Source organism: Euprymna scolopes, chromosome 5, assembly GCF_053919585.1.
Source record: "Euprymna scolopes isolate OS-2025 chromosome 5, ASM5391958v1, whole genome shotgun sequence".
Taxonomy (NCBI): Eukaryota; Metazoa; Mollusca; class Cephalopoda; order Sepiida; family Sepiolidae; genus Euprymna; species Euprymna scolopes.
In genome coordinates, this window is record NC_136486.1 from 99,064,175 (window position 1) to 99,086,589 (window position 22,415).

Genomic DNA, 22,415 nt, shown 5'->3' on the forward strand with positions numbered 1-22,415 from the left:
TAGTGGATGAATATGTGTTTGACAATCCTAGCAGTGTCTTAGCTGATTACCACAAAAGATCATAGTAATTTCTGTTTGAGTGAAGAATAATATTTGACGCAGACGTGCTAAAAATAGAGTTAAAAACGTAATAGTCCACTTAAATTTAGACAAAGTAGAAAAGCAGAAAATTTCATTAGAAGTTTAAGATCAGAGGTCTTCAAAAGTTTGAATTGGGTAGGGGGACCATATTCCTTACTTTTGAGAGCTATGAGAGCCAAAATATACAAAAAGAAACATCTTTGCTGTTTTGCTCATTAGCTTTGCTTTTTAGTGAAACTGGTTCTCCAAAACCTCATTCTTTTAATCATTTACTGCAAAAAAGAAGAAAAACTATTTTCATACATTTCCATTTTTTTTTTTTAATTTTCTTGAATATTTTTACATTTTCCATTAGAGCTCTGTGGCAGTGGGCCAGATTAAAGACTTTGACGGATCAGATCTGGCCTGCAGGTCGTAGTTTGGAGACCCCTGACTTAAATAATAATCGCACCACTAACGTTTTAATATCCAGTGAAGAATCTATTTCCACATTCATTTTAGAAGGCAGCGTAAGTCTGATGTAGGTGTCCAACTTGCTATTTGTATTCTTGTTTCTCCTTACCACTATTGCTCATTTACCAGTAATGAAATAGGGCTAGAAAAGGACACGTGTTTTACTTGCTAACTTTTGTGTGATGAGATTGAAGTACATTTACTTATTTGTATGCAAAAAAAAAAAAGAGAAAAAAAAGAAAAGAAAAACACGTTGGTATTTATTATAGGGTGGAAGATGTTTGTGAAGGTGTGTAATGTGTTGTCTTTTCCCAGATGCAAACAAACTAAAAGACCTCATCCTCACCCCCACATCATCTTCATCATCGGTAAACATGCAACTTGTTTATCTCTTACTCAGACTGATAACGACCCAAATGATGCTGCTAACAGATGAGCTAGTCCTTTTGTGTTCTTTACGGTTGTTTTGTGTGATCTCACAATGGAATGACACATTTACCCCATTTACAGTCTCTTAGAGATTGATGGCTATTGACTTTTACTGCTTTGATGCCCCCTCTCCTCTCTCTTTCAAACACACACACACACACACACACACACACACACACACACACACACACACACACACACACACACACACGAATGTGTGTTTTAAAAACGAGAGTTATGCCTTAAACAAATAACCTGTAGGCGCCGAACTACCTTACTCCTTATTCTTACTGTTTTTCTCCTCCTTTTATTTTTTTTATTATTACCTCGGTCTTTCTCTTTCTTATTCCCCTCATCTCTCTCTCTCTTTCTCTTTCTCTCTCTCTCTCTTTCTCTCACTTTCTCTCCTTATCACCTCTCCCTCTTTTTTTTCTTATCCACTCTCTCAACTTTCCCATTATCCATCTCTCTCTCCCTCTCTCTCTCTCTTTCTCCCCATTAACTCTTTTTTTTTTTTTATACTTATATTCACCCCAAGCAAGACAAATTGCTACTGAGACGGGGATATTCTAAGTAGGGAGTTGGCCAACGAGATGTTTGTTTATATTACATTTATTTTTTATTATCTCAGTCTTTCGCTTTTCGTTCATTCTCTTTCTTGTTCTCCTTCTCTCTCTCTCTCTCTCTCTCTCTCTCTCTCTCTCTCTCTCTATATATATATATATATATATATATATATATATATATATATATATATATATATATATTTCTCCTCCTTCTCTCTCTTTTAACACATTCTTTTTTCTTATTCACTCTCTCAAATTTCCCATTATCCATTTCTCTCCCTCTCTCTCTTTTCCTCTCTCTTTCTCTTCTTCGCCATTAGCTCTTTCTTTTTAACTTATATTCACTCAAACAAGACAAATTGCTGCTGAGATATAAGTTGCTACTGTGAATAAGAAACCATGCCTACAGGGATATTCTAAGTAGGGAGTTGAGCAGAGAGGTGTTTGTTCACATTATATTTAAACTTCTTCATACAATCAGGGAAACAGGATACAAAGGCGGGAATTCAAAAATCTAGCAGTTGAGGGTAGAAACTTTCAGAGTAGAAGGCTTTTCGGCATCATTGAGAGATCTTTACAATGAAGACGTGGGATTTTGCTGCTTGTCGAATTCGTTGAGAGTATTTGCATCAAGGGGACACTTGTGTTACGAGTTCGTATGAGCACTTTTCTTTTCACATTGAGTTGCTTTCGTTATTTCTTTCTTTCACAATTTACTCTATTTTTTCTCTCCATACTCTTCCTCGTCCCCCCTCTCTCTCTCTCTCTCATTCTCTTCCCATTCTCACAGACAACCTCTCGCTTTGTCTTCCCATTAACTCTTTCAATATCTATTTTCTTCAAACTCTTTCTCTCGCCTCCCCCCTCTCCCTCGTTCCCTATCTCTCTTTCCCTCTCTTTGCATACTCTGTTTTTCTCATTCCTTTCTCTCTCTTACTCTTACCATTCTCTCTATCAATTCTCTTTTCATCTCCCTCTTCTCATTTCTCTTCACTTCCTCATTCTATCTTTTCAATCCCTCTTCGTTTATTTTATCTGCCTCCCCCTTTTAAGCTTTCCCTTTTCCACTCTCTCCCCCCCTTTCTTCCTTGAACCATCTTCCCTCTTTTCATGCCACCTTTTTTTCCACCTCTTGCTATCTTTCTATCCACTGTTACATTCCTTCTCCTCAGTATATTTCTCCTATTACTCTATCTCTCTCTCTCCCTTTTTCTACACGCAGAGACACATACATGTACACATATGCATCACACGTACACACAAGCACTTAAATACATATACACACAATTAAATAAAAAAAAAAAAAATACACCTGATTTCTTCTAGATGATCGTCGTCGTCGTCGTATTCGTCATCATCATCATCATCATCATCATCATCATCGTCGTCGTCGTCGTCGTCGTCGTGTTTACAAAATGGCCCGTGTTGGATATTGACTTCCAAACTAACCGTTGTGATATCTATCTTACTGATAACAATGGACTCTTCTTCTTACTATAAAGAACGGGGGAATATGCCTCTCTGCGTCATGCACAAGTTATGCACACTTGGCAGTCAGACTGACGTATACCCACTCTCTTTATTTGTCGTATTAGCTTTTCTTTCCCATGTACTTCGTTTCTACCAAATAACGAGTTGTGTTTTTTCTTCTTGATTCTTACAGATTCACAACACTAACCTATCTCTGGCCATATCCTTATTTATCCCTATTTCCCTCAAGTCCATTTTATGACTTCCTCCAATTTTTCCTTGACCTTCTCCTACAAACTAAACCTGCTACCTCAACTGTTCTACATCTACTAACCCTTTATTTCAATGTTGCCATACCATTGAAGCCTCCTGTTCTGCATGCAATTACAATTGCAGCTATTTAAGTGAAACTACTGTATTAAAAAAACAATGGAAAAAGAATTGAATTTCGTGTGTTGATTACATATTGCTTTCTGATGGAAATTATACTGTTCAAACAAAGCCATGATTTGATAAATATTATTTGGACGCTGCTACAGACAAATAATGCCAAATGCTCAGGTCACCCTAATTTGGCAATTCCAGAAAACATAAAAAAGATTTGACTAACTCGTTTTGGCTGATTGTTAAATAGAATTTGCAAACGATTTGAAGATATTTGAAGATATTCACCATTTTGAATGAAATATATCGATGAGTAAGTAGTATTCAAAGTGGGTGTTGCATTTGCTCTCAGTTGATAAAAAAACAATGTAGTGATGATTTAGAGAATTATTTTGCAATTGTTTCTACACAACAAAAAGCAGGTTTTGTGGCGATGTGTGACAATGGATGAAACATGGATCTACTAATTCACTTTAAAGTCAAAATGGCAGTCATCTGAATGAAGAGTAGCGGGTGAAAAGCATCTAAAGTGATAAAAAATGTGAATATCAGCAAGTGAAGTTTTGTCCTCTGTATCAAGATATTTTTCTGCCTGTTTGCAGACCCTAAAAGAATTCTCCAGGGAAAGAGATCTGGTGGAGGCATATTTTGAGGTCAAATAACAATTATTCCATAAAAAAAAAACAAAGGTGTCGAATTGTTAGAGAAGTATTGGAATCAGTGCATTACCCTCAGAGGAGACCATTTTGTTGAGTAAAGTCGAATTTTGCTTAAAAGTTCTTGTTTTATTCATTAGGTCTGAGACTTATTGTGTGATGTGTAAAAAATTGCTTCCCTTGAGAGAAAAAAATCTGCTCTTTCACTGTAAAAATGCATCGTGTTGGTTGCAACAATGGGAAAACTACATGAATTTCAATTCGAATTGTCTCCACAATTTAATCTGTTTTCTAGATCTGTTACTCCTCCCACCCACCCCCTCTCCCAGCGATGAATAGTTGTTTGCAAACCTTCAGGGAAAGAAATTTTGATTCAATGAAGACGTGAGATCGGATACAAATACATATTTTGAGGCTAAAGACAAATTGTTTAAAGCAAAACAACCATCAACTTAAATGTTTAAAATAAATCCGAATATCACCTAAAATTTATTGTCCTATTAGTTACGTCCAAGACTTATTGAGTGATGTGTTAAAACTTGCCTTCGCATACAAACTGTTATTACGCTCCATTGTATGTTTGCGGATGATAACCCATTAATAAATGCAGGCCTAGCCAAATCGTCATGTGTTTTTTTTTACTGTAACAGCTGTGAATACGTAGTCTTTGCTAAGTTTGTGATCTCTGAAGGTTGTTGACATCAAGTAACAAACAGATGTCAGGCGATTATTCTATTCATGTTCTTTTCTTCTTATATATATATATATATATATATATATATATATATATATATATATATATATATATATATATATATATACATCAGCAACATACTCATAAACATTATATATATATATATATATATATATATATATATATATATATATATATATGAGGGGCGTGAAATAAGTAATGCCCCTGACCCACTTCCAGTTGTCTGATCTAGCTGAAATTTTGCATGTGCAATGATTTATATCCCTACGGGTTATGTGGCAAATTACAGCTCTGAACTAATTGTGGTTTCTGTTTTACAGGTGTTTGAATTGAGTCAGGTGTGAAATGGAGCCTGTTGAATGTCGAGCAGTGATCCGGTTTTTGTATTTGAAAGGACGCACAGGAGACTTTTGATGAAATAAAAGAAACTTATGCTGATAATGCCCCATCATATGACCTTGTAAAATGCTGGCATCGTGAATTCAAACATGGCCGGAAGTCTGTGAATACAGCTCCCAGACCTGGTCGTCCCCCCCCCTCTTCTTCCATTGATAAGGGATCCGTCCGTCAAGTTGAGGCTGGCATTTTGGAAGATCGGTGCATTATTATTCGTCAAATAGCCCAAGATGTAAAGATTAGTACAGGGTCTGTGGAAACTATCATTCATGACCATTTACATATGCATAAGGTGTCTGCCAGATGGATTCACAGGTTGCTCACACCATTCCAGAAGCGAGAATGCATCGAGTGCTCGAGGATGAATTTGGAGATGTGCCAAGAAGATGAGTCAAAGTTTTTCAAAAGACTGATTACACAGGATGAAACCTGGCTCCATCACAATGATCCAGAGACAAAAGCCCAGTCAATGCAGTGGAAGCACTTGGACTCACCACCTCCAAAGAAGACAAGGGTGCAGCCCTCCACTGGCAAAGTCATGCTCACAGTCTTCTGGGACCAGGACGGAGTAGTGATGACAGATTTCCTGGAAAAGGGTACCACAATTATAGGAGCCTATTATGCTTCACTTTTGAGGAAATTAAGGGAAGCTATCAAAATCAAGAGGCAGGGCAAGATCAGCAAAGGTACCCTCCTCCTGCAGGACAACGCTCTGTCCACAACTCGCATATCACCAGATCAGAAGCACGGGCGTGTGGTTATGAAATTCTCCCCATCCTCCCTACTCTCCTGACTTTGCATTCTCTGACTTTCACCTCTTTCCAGCTCTTCACTTGCTACTGGTATTTAACGATGTCGATTCAGGAGAGGTGTGGTTGGAGATTGTGCACCTCCTGCCACAAAAAATTCACGGGTATCCATAGTCTGTCAAAGACTGAAGGAACCTGCATATATATATATATATGTATATATATATATATATATATATATATATATATATATATATATATATATATATACATACACAGGCAGCAAAATGAAAGTCTGTACTTGTAATTTTTTCAAAAAATGAAAGTCTGTACTTGTAATTTTTTCAAAAACTGCAAATTTAAGTTAAATTTAAAATAACTGTTTAAACAAACTATATTTCATTTGATTGGCCTTTTAATCTTCTATAATTTTACCTGTTCATATTTGACTTTTAATTGAAATATTCTAGTGTTCACGTCAAGTAAAAAATAACTTGAAATTGAGGAGGCAAAAAGAAAGTCCACACAATGGAAAATCGTTATTTAAATGTAACTTTAGGACATTAATGCAACACAAATACAACAGGAACATAATGAACTAGTTAATATTTAGTAGACAGCCCTTCTGCAATTTGACAGCCTCCCTGCAATCTTTTGGAAAATCCTTGAATTAGACTGCAGCAATACTCCGGGGAAAGGGCATCTCACTTTTTTTCCAAAGTTCTTCCAAATTTGAAATTTTATCATTGCGTAGCTGTTGCTTGATGTAATGCCATAGGTTTTCGATAGGATTGAGGTCTGGAGATTGTGCAGGCCAATCCAAACACGGAATATCATGCTCTTCTCTTGACATTGCCAGCTGTGTGAATGGCAGCACTATCCTGCATGAAGATAGGATTATCATCCAAATTCCGACCAAAGTAGGGTAGAAAATGCTGTCAACATATTAATGTACTTGGTCGAATTAATGTGACCTTGCAAGCGAACTATAGGCCCTGGACCATTGGTACTAATAGTGCCCCATACCAAAACTGAACCTCCACCACCTTGCAGCGTTGAACCTGTGCACCTAGGATTAAATTCTTTGTCTTTCCTCTGATAGCCGTACTGCCTACCATCACTGCCTAGCCTATTGAACTTGCTTTCATCACTAAAAGGCACTTTTGACCAATATGAAGAGTCATGATATTCAGTGCATCTGATGGAGTTCAGACGGTGCTTTCTGTTCTGTACAGCAATCATTGGCTTGTGTCTTGCAACATATCCTCGCAAATTAAATTCCTTTAATCTGTTCTTGACAGTAGAAAGAGAGCACTTTTTAACAAGATTGCATTGTTGTTGGATTTGGGGAGCCGTTTCAAATCTGTTTCTTAGGCTGCGGATCTTGATAGCATTGTTTTCCCTGTTAGAAGTAACTCTAGTACAACCAGATTTAGAGGTGTCACAAGCACTGCTGGTGTTTTGGTGCTTTTGCACAGACTTTTGTACCGTTTTCTCATCACATTTCAGTCTACGACCAATTTCTCGATTGGATAAACCAGAAAGGTGAAGATTAATGATCTCCTGGCGATCACGAAGACAAAGTCGTGGCATATGGACTAAATGTTACGTTGTATAACCTGGAACAACAACAATTACAATTAGAGATGCTTTGTTGCCTGTTGGTAGATTCCATGATCAAAGCTTCTTTTTTAGAACTGCACGCCTGTGGAATTGTCTTCCGTTTTCCTGCTTTCCAGCTTTCTATAATATGGTTGTCTTCAAGTCCAACCTGAACAAGTTTCTGATGAGCCATTCCACTTAAGTTAACAAATTTACCGAACTTCCATTACTATCGATTACTATATTGTCCTTTTGACTACTCTACACTCTTTAACCCTTATCCTTGAGTGGCCTACAGGCCTTGATAAGTGGTGAAAAAAAAATTTAGGAGCGATAATTTAAGTGTAAAAAAAAAAAAATTTAGGAGCGATAATTTAAGTGTAAAAAAAAAAATTTAGGAGCGATAATTTAAGCTGGTTTTAAGCGAATTTGTTGCTGCAGACTTTCTTTTTGCCTCCTCAATTTGAAGTTATTTTTTTAAATTGATGTGAAGACTATAATATTTCAATTAAAAGTCAAATATGAACAGGTAAAATTATAGAGGAATAAAAGGCAAATCAAATGAGATATAGGTTGTTTAAACAGTTACATTAAATTTAGCTCAAATTTGCAGTTTTTGAAAACATTACAGGTGCGGACGTTTTGCCGGCCCTATATATATATATATATATATATATATATATATATAGTATCGGCCATAATATAAGGAACGGAAAAAATAATTACAATTATTCATGTATATTTCAAAAATTAGTGCATGGATTTTTCTGAAATACTAATACAAAAAAAAAATAAATAAATAAAATTACGATTCAATATTGAGAAATATTTTATTTTTGAATTATATCTGTGTGATTTATCCTGGCCAAAAGTTAAGGAACGAAATAGAAACTTTATGTTTTTTTTAATGCAAATGTTTTAAAAAATAAATTCATTCAATATTTAGTGAGCATCCCTTTATTCTTTATGACCTCACTGCATCTTCGACCACAAGACTGGATTAGTTTCTTGCAAAATTCAGGATTTATCTTTTCCCACTCTTCCTTCAATAAATCCCACAAATGATTTTGCTTTTGGGGATTCCTCGTCTGTGCTCTTTCCCCTATCATTTTCCAAACATTTTCTATCGGATTCAGATCCGGACTCTGCGCTGGCCAGTCCATTACTCTTATTTCTTCTTCCTCGAGGTAACTTATCACTTTTTTAGCTTTATGGCAAGGGGCGTTATCTTGCATAAAAATGCTTGGCTGATTAGGTGAAAGGCGTAAGCTCTCAATGACATGTTGTTGAAGGAGCTGCTTATAAGTCTCCGCATTAACCCTACCATAGATTCGAACTAGAGGGCCAACTCCTTCCGAGAATATCATACCCCACACTATTACACTTCCCCCTCCGAATTTAAGTGTCTTTTTAACACATTTGGAGGATAATCATTCACCTGCTTTACGCCGTACATGCTTCTTTCCATCAGATCCAAACAAATTGAACTTGAATTCATCGCTGAAGTGAACCTTAGCCCATTGTTCATCAGTCCAGACGACATGCTCATGGGCAAACTTCAAACGGCTATTTTTGTTCTTCTTGGAGATCAAGGGTTTAGATACTGGTACCCTGGCATGCAATCCGGCAGCTGCTAACCGTCGAGAAACAATTTTGCTAGATATATTTTTCCCAGTCTGTTTATTAAAATCACGAGAAATTGATGTTGCGGATTTGAATCGGTCACTAAGAGCTTGCCTTACCATAACCCTATCTTCTCTTTGAGACGTTTTAGGGGGTCTGCCGGTTTTAGGGGATGCTTCTAATGTATTTTCATTCTTATATCGAGCTATCACACGATGAACAACACTTTTTGATCTTCGAACGATATTAGAAATTGTTGAAATTGCTTTCTTTTCTTTGTAATTGTCTAAAACTAATTTTTTTTCTTGGAGAGACAGAGTTTTGCGAGTCGGTGACGCCATTTTTCTTTGTTGTGCTTATCAGCAGTTCCAATATTAAAAACTAGCTATTTTAATGTAAATTTTAGTCTCTTAAAAATAAATTTTCTATTTCGTTCCTTAACTTTGAACGTCTGTGTGTGTGTCTGGTCACGAATAGGCTCCTATATGGTTGACTATTATAAAAAACTGATCACATACAATGATACAAGATTTATTGAAACACAGGAATGGGTATGGTTGCTCTGCCAGAATGATGATTCATTAAAATTGTGGAGTCTGCATACTCGCCTGGTCCAAAAAGTATGGAAATAAAAAATTTAAAAATGAAAAAAAAAAAACGTTTACAAGTGTTTTTGATATAGATGTACATAATAATACTTTGATAAGTATGTTTTAACTTAAATAGGGATGATATAATAAAATTGTGGGGTCTGCGTTTGCGCATGGCCCCCATAGAATGGAAATAGGCACAAACTTTAATAAAGACTTTTCATATCTATCTGCATAAGTATACTTTGATAATTATGTTTCAGTTTGAAGAAATATGGTATAATAAAATTATGGGGTGTTCGTTCGTGCCTAACCTCCATAGAATGGAAATATGTCACAAAGTTTAACAAGGTTTTTTAATATAGATCCACAGAATATTGTGATAAGTGTTTCAGTGTAAACAGGTATGGTATAATAAATTATGGGGGTTATCTATTTTATTTTTACTTTCATCATATTTTGCTTTGGTTTTGATACCCCCAAATTCGAAGCTATCTCTTTACAACCCTTCCTTTTCATAATCTATCATACTTTCATAAATCAGAGTCCATTTTCTGTAGGCTGTTTTTGAATCCAGTCAATGACGGGTCCTTTTGCTAGTATATATATATGGTACTTCATCTTCACATTCTGTTATAATATTTTAAAGTCTTTATAGCAATAATAATAACTAGTCGGGTCTCTGGAAATTCCACAGAAGCATTTTCATATTTAATATATTGCTGCTGGGTATTCTGTGGGCGTTCAGCATGAATCAAGACACCATCACATTATTCTAGCCCTTTTCTTAAAACTGTATCGCCCCCCCCCTCCCTTATTAAAATAATAACTTTGATGTATTGTCTGGGCTGATTATTTCATTACAAACACACCAATCAATTAACTCGCATTTATTCATTTTACATAATCTTTGGATATGTTACTAATTTCAACAACCATTTTTCATAATTTTGACCCACATTATCTCCCACCCACCCCCAACTAAAATAATAACTAGGATACATCGTCTGGCCTGATTATTTCATTACAAACACACTAATCAATTAACTCACATTTCACCATTTTTCATAAATCTTGGATATGTTACTAATTTCGACAATCATTTTTTATATTTTAGACCCACATTATCACCCCCATTCTTACTTAAATAATAACTTTGATATATTGTCTGGGCTGATTATTTCATTACAAACACAGCAATCCATTAACTCACATTTCATCATTTTTCATAATTTTTAGATTTGTTAATAATTTCAACAATCATTTTTCATAATTTAAACCCACATAATCGGCCCTCCTCCCATTACTAAAATAATAACTTTGATATATTATCTGGGCTTATTATTTCATTACAAACACATCAATCAATTAACTCACATTTCATCATTTTTCATAATTCTTGAATATGTTACTAATTTCGACAATCATTTTTCATAATTTAAACCTACATTGTCTCCCACCCCTTTACTAAAATAATAACTTTGATATATTATCTGGTCTTATTATTTCATTACAAACACACATTTCTTATTATTTCATTACAAACTCACATTTCATCATTTTCCATAATTTTTGGATATGTTACTAATTTCGAAAATCATTTCCCATAATTTAAACCTACATTGTTTCCCACCCCCTTACTAAAATAATAACTTTGATATATTATCTGGGCTTATAATTTCATTACAAACACACCAATCAATTAACTCACATTTCATCATTTTTCATAATTCTTGGGTATGTTACTAATTTCGACAATCATTTTTCATAATTTTAACTCATATTATCGCCCCCCCCTTACCAAAATAATAACTTCGATATATTGCCTGGGCTGATTATTTTATTACAAACACATCACTCAATTCCGGGTATTCTCATGGTATATATGTTCCACCTATCTTTTCACATCCCAGCTGACGCCGCATATTCTGCTAGTATATATCTTCCACCTATCTCATTCGATCCCGGGATGATGCTAGGTATTCTGCTACTATATGTTTTCCACCTATCTCATTCAATCCTGGGCGACGCTGGTTATTCTGCCTATATTTGCACTGATCTCATCCAATCCCGGGACTGACTTCATGTCCACCACACCACTGTTAAAAATCTACATTTTTTTTTTATTTTATTTTTTTTTTTTATTACATTTTCACCCCAAACAAGGCACATTGCCACTTTGGTGTAGGGAGCTACTATCAGGGGAAACAACTACTGGGGTACTATGTAGGGATTTGGGCAGCAAGATGTTGGTTCACGTTGCACTTGAACTTCTGCATGTCAGTATAGTTGGGGAAGCAGTGACCTGGAATGGAGTTCCAAAGTCTAGCGGTTCTGGAGAAGAAACTACTGGAGTAGAAATATCTTTTACATCTAGGGATCTCTACAGTGTGGGGGTGGGATTTTGCAGCTTGTCGGGTCTGTCGAGGGTGTTCACGTCGTGGGGGCACAAGTGCTTGCAGTTTGTCAGAGCATTCACCATTAAAATACTTGTAGAAAAGGCAGAGGGATGCAACGTTTCGTCGATGGGACAGAGGCTGAAGCTTAGATGCCAGTTTAGGGCCTATCAGATTTGCGACTCTCTTTTGAACCCTGTCAAGGAGCGAGAGACTAGTAGCCGATGCACCAGCCCAAATATGACAGAAATACTCCATACATGGGCAAATGGTTGCCTTATAGAGGTACAGAATATTTTCGGGTGTTAGTAGTTTTCTAGCACGGTAGAGAGAGCCTACCTTCCTTGCAGCGGCCCTGGCAATGCCCTCGATGTAATTGTTCCAACTCATGTTTCCTGTGAACGTTAAGCCAAGGAGTTTGAAAGACGTACTCTCAGATAAAGAGTCGTTGGCCATTGCTATAGGTGGTAGAGAAGGTTTCTTGTAATTATTGAATGAAACCAGTTTAGTCTTGGCGGCATTGAACGTAACCATCCATTTTTGTCCCCATTCCACTACTGATTGGAGGTCATCCTCTAGTGTTTCTGCCATTACTTTAGATATATGTTGATATATTTTCCTGTTGTGCCTGCTATAGAGTGTGGTGTCATCAGCATATATACCCATCTCAGAGGCAATTTTGTCAGGGAGGTCATTTATGAATATCAGGAACAGCAGAGGTCCAAGGATAGATCCCTGGGGCACTCCCGCATTTATATCATTTTGTTTAGATGTACAACCGTCGAGGACAACCTGGATTTTTCTCTTATCTAAGAAGGACCTAATTATGCTAAGTATTCTACCAGTGATACTGTATGATCTAATCCTCCTGAGGAGACCCTCATGCCATACCCTGTCAAAAGCCTTAGATATATCTAGAGCTACCGCTCTGCCCTTTCCCGCTTTGTCCAGTGAATGGTATATGCGTTCAGAGATTACAGTGACGATGTCTGCTGTGGAACGGGCTTGTCTAAATCCATATTGTTGGTCGGTGTTGGTCATGAAATAAAGTAATGTTTAAATCGTAAACTGTTTCAGCCATTTCAGAGATTGACTTTATATCCCCAACCCAATGTTAAAAATATACATGAAATAATGTAATATCTAAATCATAAACTCTTCCAGCCATTTCTGGAACTGACTTCTTATCCCCCATCCCACTGTTAAAAATATACATTAAATAATGTAATGTCTTAAACGTAAATGGTTGCAGTCATTTCCAGGACTGACTTCATATCCCCCCCAATAAAAATATACATGAAATAAAGTAATGTTTAATTTGTAAACGTTTTCAGTCATTTCCGAGACTGATTTCATATCCTACACCCCACTGTTAAAAATATACATGAAATAAAGTAATGTTTAATGTGTAAACGTTTTCAGCCATTTCCGGGACTGATTTCATATCCCACACCCCACTGTTAAAAATATACATGAAATAAAGTAATGTTTAAATCATGAATGGTTTCAGCCATTTCCGGGACTGACTTCATATCCCCCACCCCTACTGTTAAAAATATACATGAAATAAAATAATGCTTAATGTGTAAATGGTTTCAACCATTTCCGGGACTGATTTCATATCCTTCACCCCACTGTTAAAAATATACTTGAAAGAAAGTAATATTTAAATCATAAACTGTTTCAGCAGCTTATCGAAATTAATACATAAAAACATTAACACAGTAGAGATTAGGCAACCATTACTTCAACATGAATTTCTGAGTATAGTATCAATCTCAGCATTCTAGTGACTTTACCCCCCCCCCCACACACACACACTCGTTAAGAAGAATTTTTGCAATTATTGCCATGGTGACATTAAAGACGAAAATATGAACTCAGGATAACTTGGTATAATCACGTGATTTTTGGAATGTTACAAATAAGCCCCTAGTGTGCACTGATCCATTTATCTGATTTTTGGAATCAGCAGCACATCCATGTGATTTTTGGAATATGGCATCTTATGTCAATGTAGTACATCATAAATATATGCATCTTTTTTAACAGAAAGTAATTACGTCATCACATCAGACTATCACCACCCCCACCCCACTCGAAAAGAAGGAGGAGATTATGCCTTGAATCTCATTAACACTCATCAAATCCATTAACTCATATTTAGTATAATCTATATATTAATATGATAGCGTGTGTGTTCTTAAATCTCAACCAAAACGTGACACACAAAAGAACATACACGCTATCGTATTAATATATAGATAATATTTGTATCTGAACTTTTGATATGAGGATTGGTAATTCATATCATTTGGATTATTTGGACTACTGTTCTCATATTGAGTATGGTTCTCACAATGTTTCAGTTGATGTAACCTTCGACCTTCTTTAAGGATATCTTGTTGAACTTGGAAGTTTGTATGGAATTTAAAATGAAATGCTTTATTTAATCTAGGGGGGGGTAGCATGCTCTCCGTATTTAGTAAAATTCAGTTATAAGTGACACTTTTCTAGAGGTTGAAGGTTTAATTCTTAGTGTAGAAGTACAATTGCAAATTACTTATGACTTCTACCCGGTCATGGGTGACAGAAGAAGAGCCTGCTACTCTCATGGACTAAGTAAAGGGTTCCATTCAAAATTCCGTGCATATTCCTGAGTGCGACAAAAAGATTTCAGAATTCAAGAAGGCACACCTGAAAAAGTTGAAGATTACATTGGCCAAAACATGGTGGAAATAACACTCAGGATGAGAACAGTAACCTAAAGAATGCAAATAATATGAATAATATTTTTTCTTAGCGTCTAGAAAGATGGGGTCCAAGATGAGTTTAACCTGGCGAATGACTCCTTTTATCTTAACAAGTATTATAACATATGAAGTAATCTTGTCGGATTTTGAAAAATAAGCAAAGATAACAATTTTTATGAGGAAACGAGTATGGGGTGTTTCGCTCTGCCATCATAAATAAACAAAGGGAGATAACTCAATTGAAACTTCTGAGATTTTTTTTTTGTTTTCGGCCTTGTAATGGTTACGATTCATCGGTAATCACTTATAGTCATAAAAATAAGATTTTCGCTATAAAAAAGGACCTACTTGATCAATTTACTTGACTTTTGGAATATGATATTTAAAAAAAATTTTTTAATAAAGAGGGAAATCTGAACCACCACTAAGCAAAACTCTCAAAGGTTACATGTTTCCACACTATACAGTTGTGAATTACAAGATTCACTCAAAATATTAAGAAATCATATTCTCTCCCAGGGAATTACTGGAATTCAAAGGATAGCATATAAGCACGCATACAAAGGAAACAAGTGTTGATGCAAAAGATTGCATAAAAATTAATGATGGGATGATTACAATATTTTTCCCGATTCCGATAAAATTACTGATTCCGATTCTTTATAAATCTTTAATTATTTAACTATAAGATTGTTATTTTCCCTGAGATATTTTTAAAGCACGTGTTCGACATAGCAGTGGTTTAAGAATATTAACGAAAATGTTACCATGTCAGCTATAGGTTAGTTTATCAGGGTGACAAGAAAGTTCTTGCGGTTTTTAACTTTTATATTTAGATGAACACATCTCGGCTCAAACAAAAATTTATTGATCGAAATAACACTTTTGCCAACGCAAAACAAGTGTCTTCATGCCAATAACGTAAAAATCTTGTGTTCTGGTGGTGATGAAGTCGCTGAAGTCGTTTTTGATATCGCTTAGGTTTTTGAAGCATTTCTCACACTGAAAGTTGTTCAGATGCTTGAAAAAGTGGTAGTCGGTAGGTGAGAGATCTGGAGAGTATGGTAGATGAGGCAGAGTTTCGTAGCCCAATTTGTTCAACTTCTGCAGGGTAGGTTTAGCAACGTGCGGTCAGGCATTGTTGTAGAGGACAATCGGGCCTTTTCTGTTGACTAATGCTGGGTGTTGTTGTCGAAGTTTCTGATGCAGTTCATCCATTTGTTGACAGTACTCCGCTGCTGTAATGGTTTCGCCTGTATTCAAAAGTCTGTAATGGATGAGACTGGTTGCAGATCACCAAACAGTCAGCATGATTTTCTTTTGGTGCAACTCTGGCTTCGGAAAGTGTCGTGGAGCTTCGTCGGCGTCTAACCTTTGAGCTGAGCATCGCTGGTTGTCATAAAGAACATAATTTTCATCGCAAGTCACATTCAAGTCGAGAAACAGGTCGTCCTTGTTGCATAACAGGGAAGATGACACTTCATAATGACATTTCTTTTGGTTGTCATTCAATTTGTGAGGCACACATTTATCAAGTTTTTTTGTCTTTCAATCTCTCTCAAGTGATTGGAAATCGTCGTATACGTTACATCTTACTCAGAAGCAAGTTTTTGAACAGTTCTGTGTGGATTGGCTTCAACTAAGGCTCTTAATTGATCATTGTCAACATCCGATGGCCGACCACTAGCTCATCATCTTCAAGACTCACATCGCCACTACAAAATTTCTTAAACCACCATTGTGCTGTAGTGGTTCTTGGGCCAAACGCTTTGTTGATACCATGAGCTGTTTCAGCAGCTTTTCAGCCTAGCTTAAATTGAAATGAGAAAATTGCGCGAATTTACTTTTTTCTTATCTTGTATTCAACGTTCTGAAAAAGAAAACATAATTGTTTTAAAACGATTGTAACTGAAACGATTAGATAGAGTGAAAAACAACTCTTTAAAATGATATACAAAGTAAAAGTATTATAACGAAAACTGATTTGAAAATTCATCGTTTGAAATCAAAATTAAAATTTCCTCAAGAACTTTTGGCGCTTCTACACTATCAAAACGAAATTTTGTAATCGAGAAATGGAGTTTTCAGATAAAAAAACAATGGTTTCTACTGATTTATTTGGTCAATTCTAATAAATTACAATGTTAGCTTCTAAATTATGCAGACCTGAATATTAACTGAATTATTTAAAAAAAACAACTTTAATCGTGTTAGCAGGTGAAAAATTGCAGCAATCTTGTTTTTATAAAATAAATCGAAATGAAAAATTACCTCCTTTTTGAACTCTCCTGTGTCTTACATAAGCAAATATGATCGTTTTCTTCAAATTTTATTTTCTATTTTCTTTAATAAATAATTTTCTACCTTTCCGATTTTCGTCATTTTTGGATATAATCATCTTAAAAATACGAAGAATACATGAAATTCAGTATTACGATTTCCGAAATTTCGTTCTGATAGTGTAGAAGTGCTGAACTTTCTTCTCAATCTAATATTAGTACAAAATATGTTTAAATTGCAGGAAATATTATGAATTTTATTATTAACTAGCGAGGGGTACCCAGCATTTCCGAAATTTCGTTCTGATAGTGTAGAAGTGCCGAACTTTCTTCTCAATCTAATATTAGTACAAAATATGTTTAAATTGCAGGAAATATTATGAATTTTATTATTAACAAGCGAGGGGTACCCGGCATTGCCCGGGTGTTTGGAGGTGTGTGCGGAAACTCCGGGGTTGGGGGGGGGGTTAAAAAAAAATGTTTTGGTAGGTAAGTATGAGGATCGAACCCGAACCATTGAGGCAAAGTTGTAAATTAAAGTGTGAAAAAAAAAAATGTGCGACGTTAACCATTGCCCCACCGCGAGATGCTAACAGAAGCACGTTTGAATTTATTTAATTACATGGATTTGGCAGATGCCCATTTTAATGAGTTAATGAGGTCAAGTTTGACTGCGGAATTTTTATTTTTCCCAAGATGTTGTAGGAAAAAGACTAACCCACATGCGGTGAGCAACAAATATTGAATATTTATCTTCCCGAAATTGAGCAAATTAAATAAACAGGCGAGCTTCATTGTTAACTCTGAGATATTATGATTTATATGTGATATAAAAAGTTTTAAAAAGTTGTGAAGTGACCGACCGCTTCTCTGAAAAAAGCCTTTTGTAGACATACAGAAAAAGCGAACACACATACAAACATACATACATTTTCGCTTTTATATATATAGATTTCATGGGTGGCATTTTTTAGCAGGTCACCTTGTGTGTGTGTCTTTGCTTGTTGTGTATGTGTATCATGTTTATCATTTCCTCTGTTTTTGTCTTTCTCCTTCAGGGAATGGTTGATGCAGCCCAATACATATATAAGAAGTTAAAAGAAGAAAATATTTTAGTAAAAGCTTTTAATAGTGTACTGGTAAGTGGATCTTATACTTTTGCAGCATCTTTTTTCAATTTAAACTTTTTTTCCACATCCCTCTTTGCTCCCCTCCTCTCTCTTTCACCTTCACCCAACCCATTTCTATCTTTTTTTAATGGTTGGTTGGTTGGTTGTTTTTGTTTTACGGCATATCAACCCTTTTCAGGTTATTTAATGCCGAATCCAAAGATTTTGAAGAAAAATTTTTATAATATATATTTGTTGTTTTCACATCGGTTTCTATTTAACCCATAGTTGGGACCCTAACAGCTACTACTACTCCGGGTCAGAGTGGACCTGGGAGCAATGAAAATTAAAGGGTGGCTCCACACTCTCCAAAGCCCACAAGCTGGGGCCTCACCACTGGATATAGTTTAAGGTCATATCCAGGACCCCCATCGAGGGACTTTTGCCCTCTGCAGGGGGGCAGTCGGCGTATTCTAATGCCCCACCGACAGGGCCCTTGTTTTAATATATTCAAAATAATAATAAAGTGTACAGTCAGCACAACTAGCATCACACCAAATAGTCAAAAGGTCAAGGAGAATGGAAAGACCGAGAAGAGAAACCAGACCTCCACTGGATAAGTGCGAACAGAACTGTGGCCTTGCAGAGGCTTATTGCCATCCAAATTCCGGTGAAGATCAATGGTCATTGCCAGCAAGAAATCAATAGTAAGCATCTGTTGCGATAACGCAAATTCATTTGCAAAGGTTATTGAAAGAGGTTGAAGTACTGGAAATTGGGGAGGCTTGTTGTCACTCAGACACCAGGGAACATCACAGGTTGTTCTCAGAGAGAAATTGTTGATGATAGTCTGTGTGAAAACTCCTGAGTATATACTAATAATGTAAACCACTCGTCTCTCATTTAGATTTAAACTTAGCAACTCCTGTAACGCAGTGCACACATTTACACACAAGACCTACACGTTGTATGCAGTCTACGTCGCAAAGGATCCCAAGATGCCCTATATATAAAAGGTCATCAGGAATTTAGATGTAATTATGTGGAGCATGGCCTTGAAAAAGTTGAGAACCAAAAGTTGGGAATCTAGAGTGAAATGCTATGTTGTAAGTTCAATAACTAGTGAATGAATTTAATATCTATTTTATAGATGTAGGGGCGTCCAATACTCACATTGTCTGCTTCTTTTAGCAACCAACAGTTCAATCATTATAATTATACATGGGTCTTTATTATAGAGTTGAGGATTGTAATATTCTGTACTCTCTAAGAGTTCCCATACAGGTCATGAACTGTGATTGCTCACTAATAATAATAATCGATAGTACTCTCTGGACTGCTAGTGACAACAAATCTCCTCAGACATCCAGCAAACTTCACCTCTTTTGATAACCATCACAAATGACTTTGCATTATTGCAAATGCCACTTACCATTGATTTCTCACTGGAAACGACCATCAGTCTCTTATATGATCTGAGTGGCAACAAGCTTTTCCAAACTACCAACACACCCTGCACTCTTCCAATGGAAGTCTGGCTAGTGCTCCTCTTCTGTCCTTCCATCCTCCTCAACCTCTCTCAAGTATACTTTTTGCTTTTATGAAGGGGAATGGAGGCACAGTTTAAAAGATATTTTTATTATTTTTTGTACTTACTAGTTCTTGTACAGATCATCATCAGAGATTACTCACTAATAATAACCGGTGGTGGTTCCCAAGAATCTGGGTGACAATAAGTTTCCCCAGATTTCCAGTAGTTTCTACCTTTTTCAATAACCTTTGTAAATTTCTTTGTGTTATTGCAACAGCTGTTTACTGTTGATTTCTCACTAGCAGCAACCATTGATCTTAACTTTAATTCAGGCGGCAATAAGCCGTCTTAGGGCCCAGTCCTCATTGCACTCATCCAGTAACGGTTTGGTTAATGCTTCCCCTCCTTGGTCCTTCTATCCTCCTTGACTCTTCACGACTATTTTGTGTTGTTTCAACAAAGGCTGATACTCTATTTTTGGAAGAATATTTATAAGATTTCTTGCAGTTTCAGTTTTACTGGGTTTACGTGTTTTTCCTTCCGTATGTTTGTTTTACACGGTGGAATGATAAAGTTTTTGCCCTAATGAAAACAACTCTACGTCTTTATTTTAAAACTTTTATTGAAAAAAAAAAGAGCTGACATCTATTCAATGTAGCTGCCTTCAGCCTCAATCACCGCCTCGATACGGGTCCGAAACTGGGATCATGCCCTTTTCACAAGAGCTGGCAGGAGCTCGGCGAATACTCGGTGGATGGCGGCAATCAGGCTGGTTTTGATGTTGTGGGAGGTCATGTTGGTGATGTTCTTGACGTATGACCAAACGAAGTAATCCAGTGGGTTATGGTTGGGAGAGGAGGGGGGCAGTGAGAGATGGGTACAAAGTAGTAGCACTCCTTCTGAAGCCAAGACTGGGTTTTTTTTGGACATGTGGGTTGATGCCGAATCCTGCTGCCACACCCAGGATCTGCCAGCCGCCACCTGATTGCACCAGGGGATCACCACACTTTTCAGCACATCCAGATACACTTTGTTTTCATCAACCTGGGCACGTCCCTGTTATTCATGGAAATCCAGCAATGCATTTTCAGGGTGCTGGCAGTAGTCCTTTTGACATAACTTGGATAGGTAGAGAGCATGAGTTGTACAGCGGCACATCTCTGATCTCGCTCATTAAACATTGAGTCACTTTCAGATATGATAGGAGGCTCCTATTGCTCTTGGGATTTGTACACAACTGGCCAACTAGTAGATGGTCTGCAACAAAAAAAGAAAACTTGTTTTCATCAAATGGAAATGGAATCATATCGTCTTTTCTAGAGCGACAATTTTATCATTTCACCTTGTACTTATTATTATTATTATTATTATTATTATTATTAATATTATCAATTTGAAAATATTACTAAACCAAATAACGTTATAAAATATTTTATTAAATTATGAAAATCATTTTTTTTCTAAGACTGCTTTTATTGTTTTGTTTTTTTTTCATTTTTCTGGTGGTATTAACCCTGAGGGGTCAGTCACTCATGGAGAGAGAAAAGTGTATGTCTAATGCCATTGATGGTTGTTGGAAACCTGAAGTCGATGTGTATGTGTGTGGTTGGCGTAAATATTAAATAGGAGTTTGTTTACATTTTTGAAAACAAGGTCAATTTGAAAATATTAGAAAAACAAACAATTTTATAAACTATCTTATTAAATGATTAAAATCATGATTTTATAATAATAATAATAATAATAATAATAATAATAATAATAATAATAATAAAATGGAAAGACTGAGAAAAAAAGCACTAACGAGGCCTCCATTGGATGAGTGCGAAGAGGACTGGGATCTTGGGTAGGGTTATTGCTATTCCAATTCCAGTGAAGACCAATGGCCGCTACCAATGAGAAATCTATAGTAAGTGGGTGTTGCAAGAATGCAAATTAATTTACAAATGGTATATCAAAAGAGATAAAGAGTACTGGAAGTCTAGGGAGACTTGTTCTCACTCAGACTCCAGGGGACACCACAAGTTGTTTTCAGAGAATTCTTTGATGATAGTCTGTGTGAAAACTCCTAGTGAGTAAATATATGAAAAAGAAAGATGGAGGAAGAGGGCTGGTCTGTATAGAAGACTTTGTAAATAATACAAAAAAAAGAATTAGAAAAATACATAATGCAGAACGCCACAAGAATAATTACCGCAGCAAGAAACACTGAAGAAACAAAGAAGATAGAAAAAGAAGAGAAGAGGAATAAGACGAGGAAAGAAAAATGGGAAGAGAAACAGCCACATGAACGATTTATAAGGATGACAAAAGATGAGACTAACGAAAACACTCAGAAATAGCTACAAAAGGGAAACCTAAACAGGGAAACTGAATCTCTAATAATAGCTGCACAAGATAACGTGATTAGAACCAACAACATCAAAGCAGAGATCGACAAGACACAAGAAAACAGCAAATGCGGACTCTGCAGACAAACAAATGAAGCAATAAACCACATAATAAGTGAATGCAGCAAAGTATCCCAAAAAGAATATAAAAATAGACACGGTCAAGTGGGGAATGCAGACAATTGCATCTTGAACACCAAAACAAATGGTACAAGCATAAACCAACAGCAGTACTGGAAAATG

General features: G+C 36.2%; 1 protein-coding gene across 1 annotated transcript in view; it reads left to right on the forward strand.

Moving 5' to 3' along the window:
• LOC145276934 (diacylglycerol lipase-alpha-like) overlaps positions 1-22,415 on the forward strand; it is a 285,454-nt gene that overhangs the window by 232,089 nt on the left and 30,950 nt on the right. Inside the window, exon 11 of the mRNA XM_080128420.1 lies at positions 18,201-18,281. Coding sequence (XP_079984546.1) covers positions 18,201-18,281 — 81 coding nt within the window. The remainder of the gene's footprint in view (positions 1-18,200; positions 18,282-22,415) is intronic.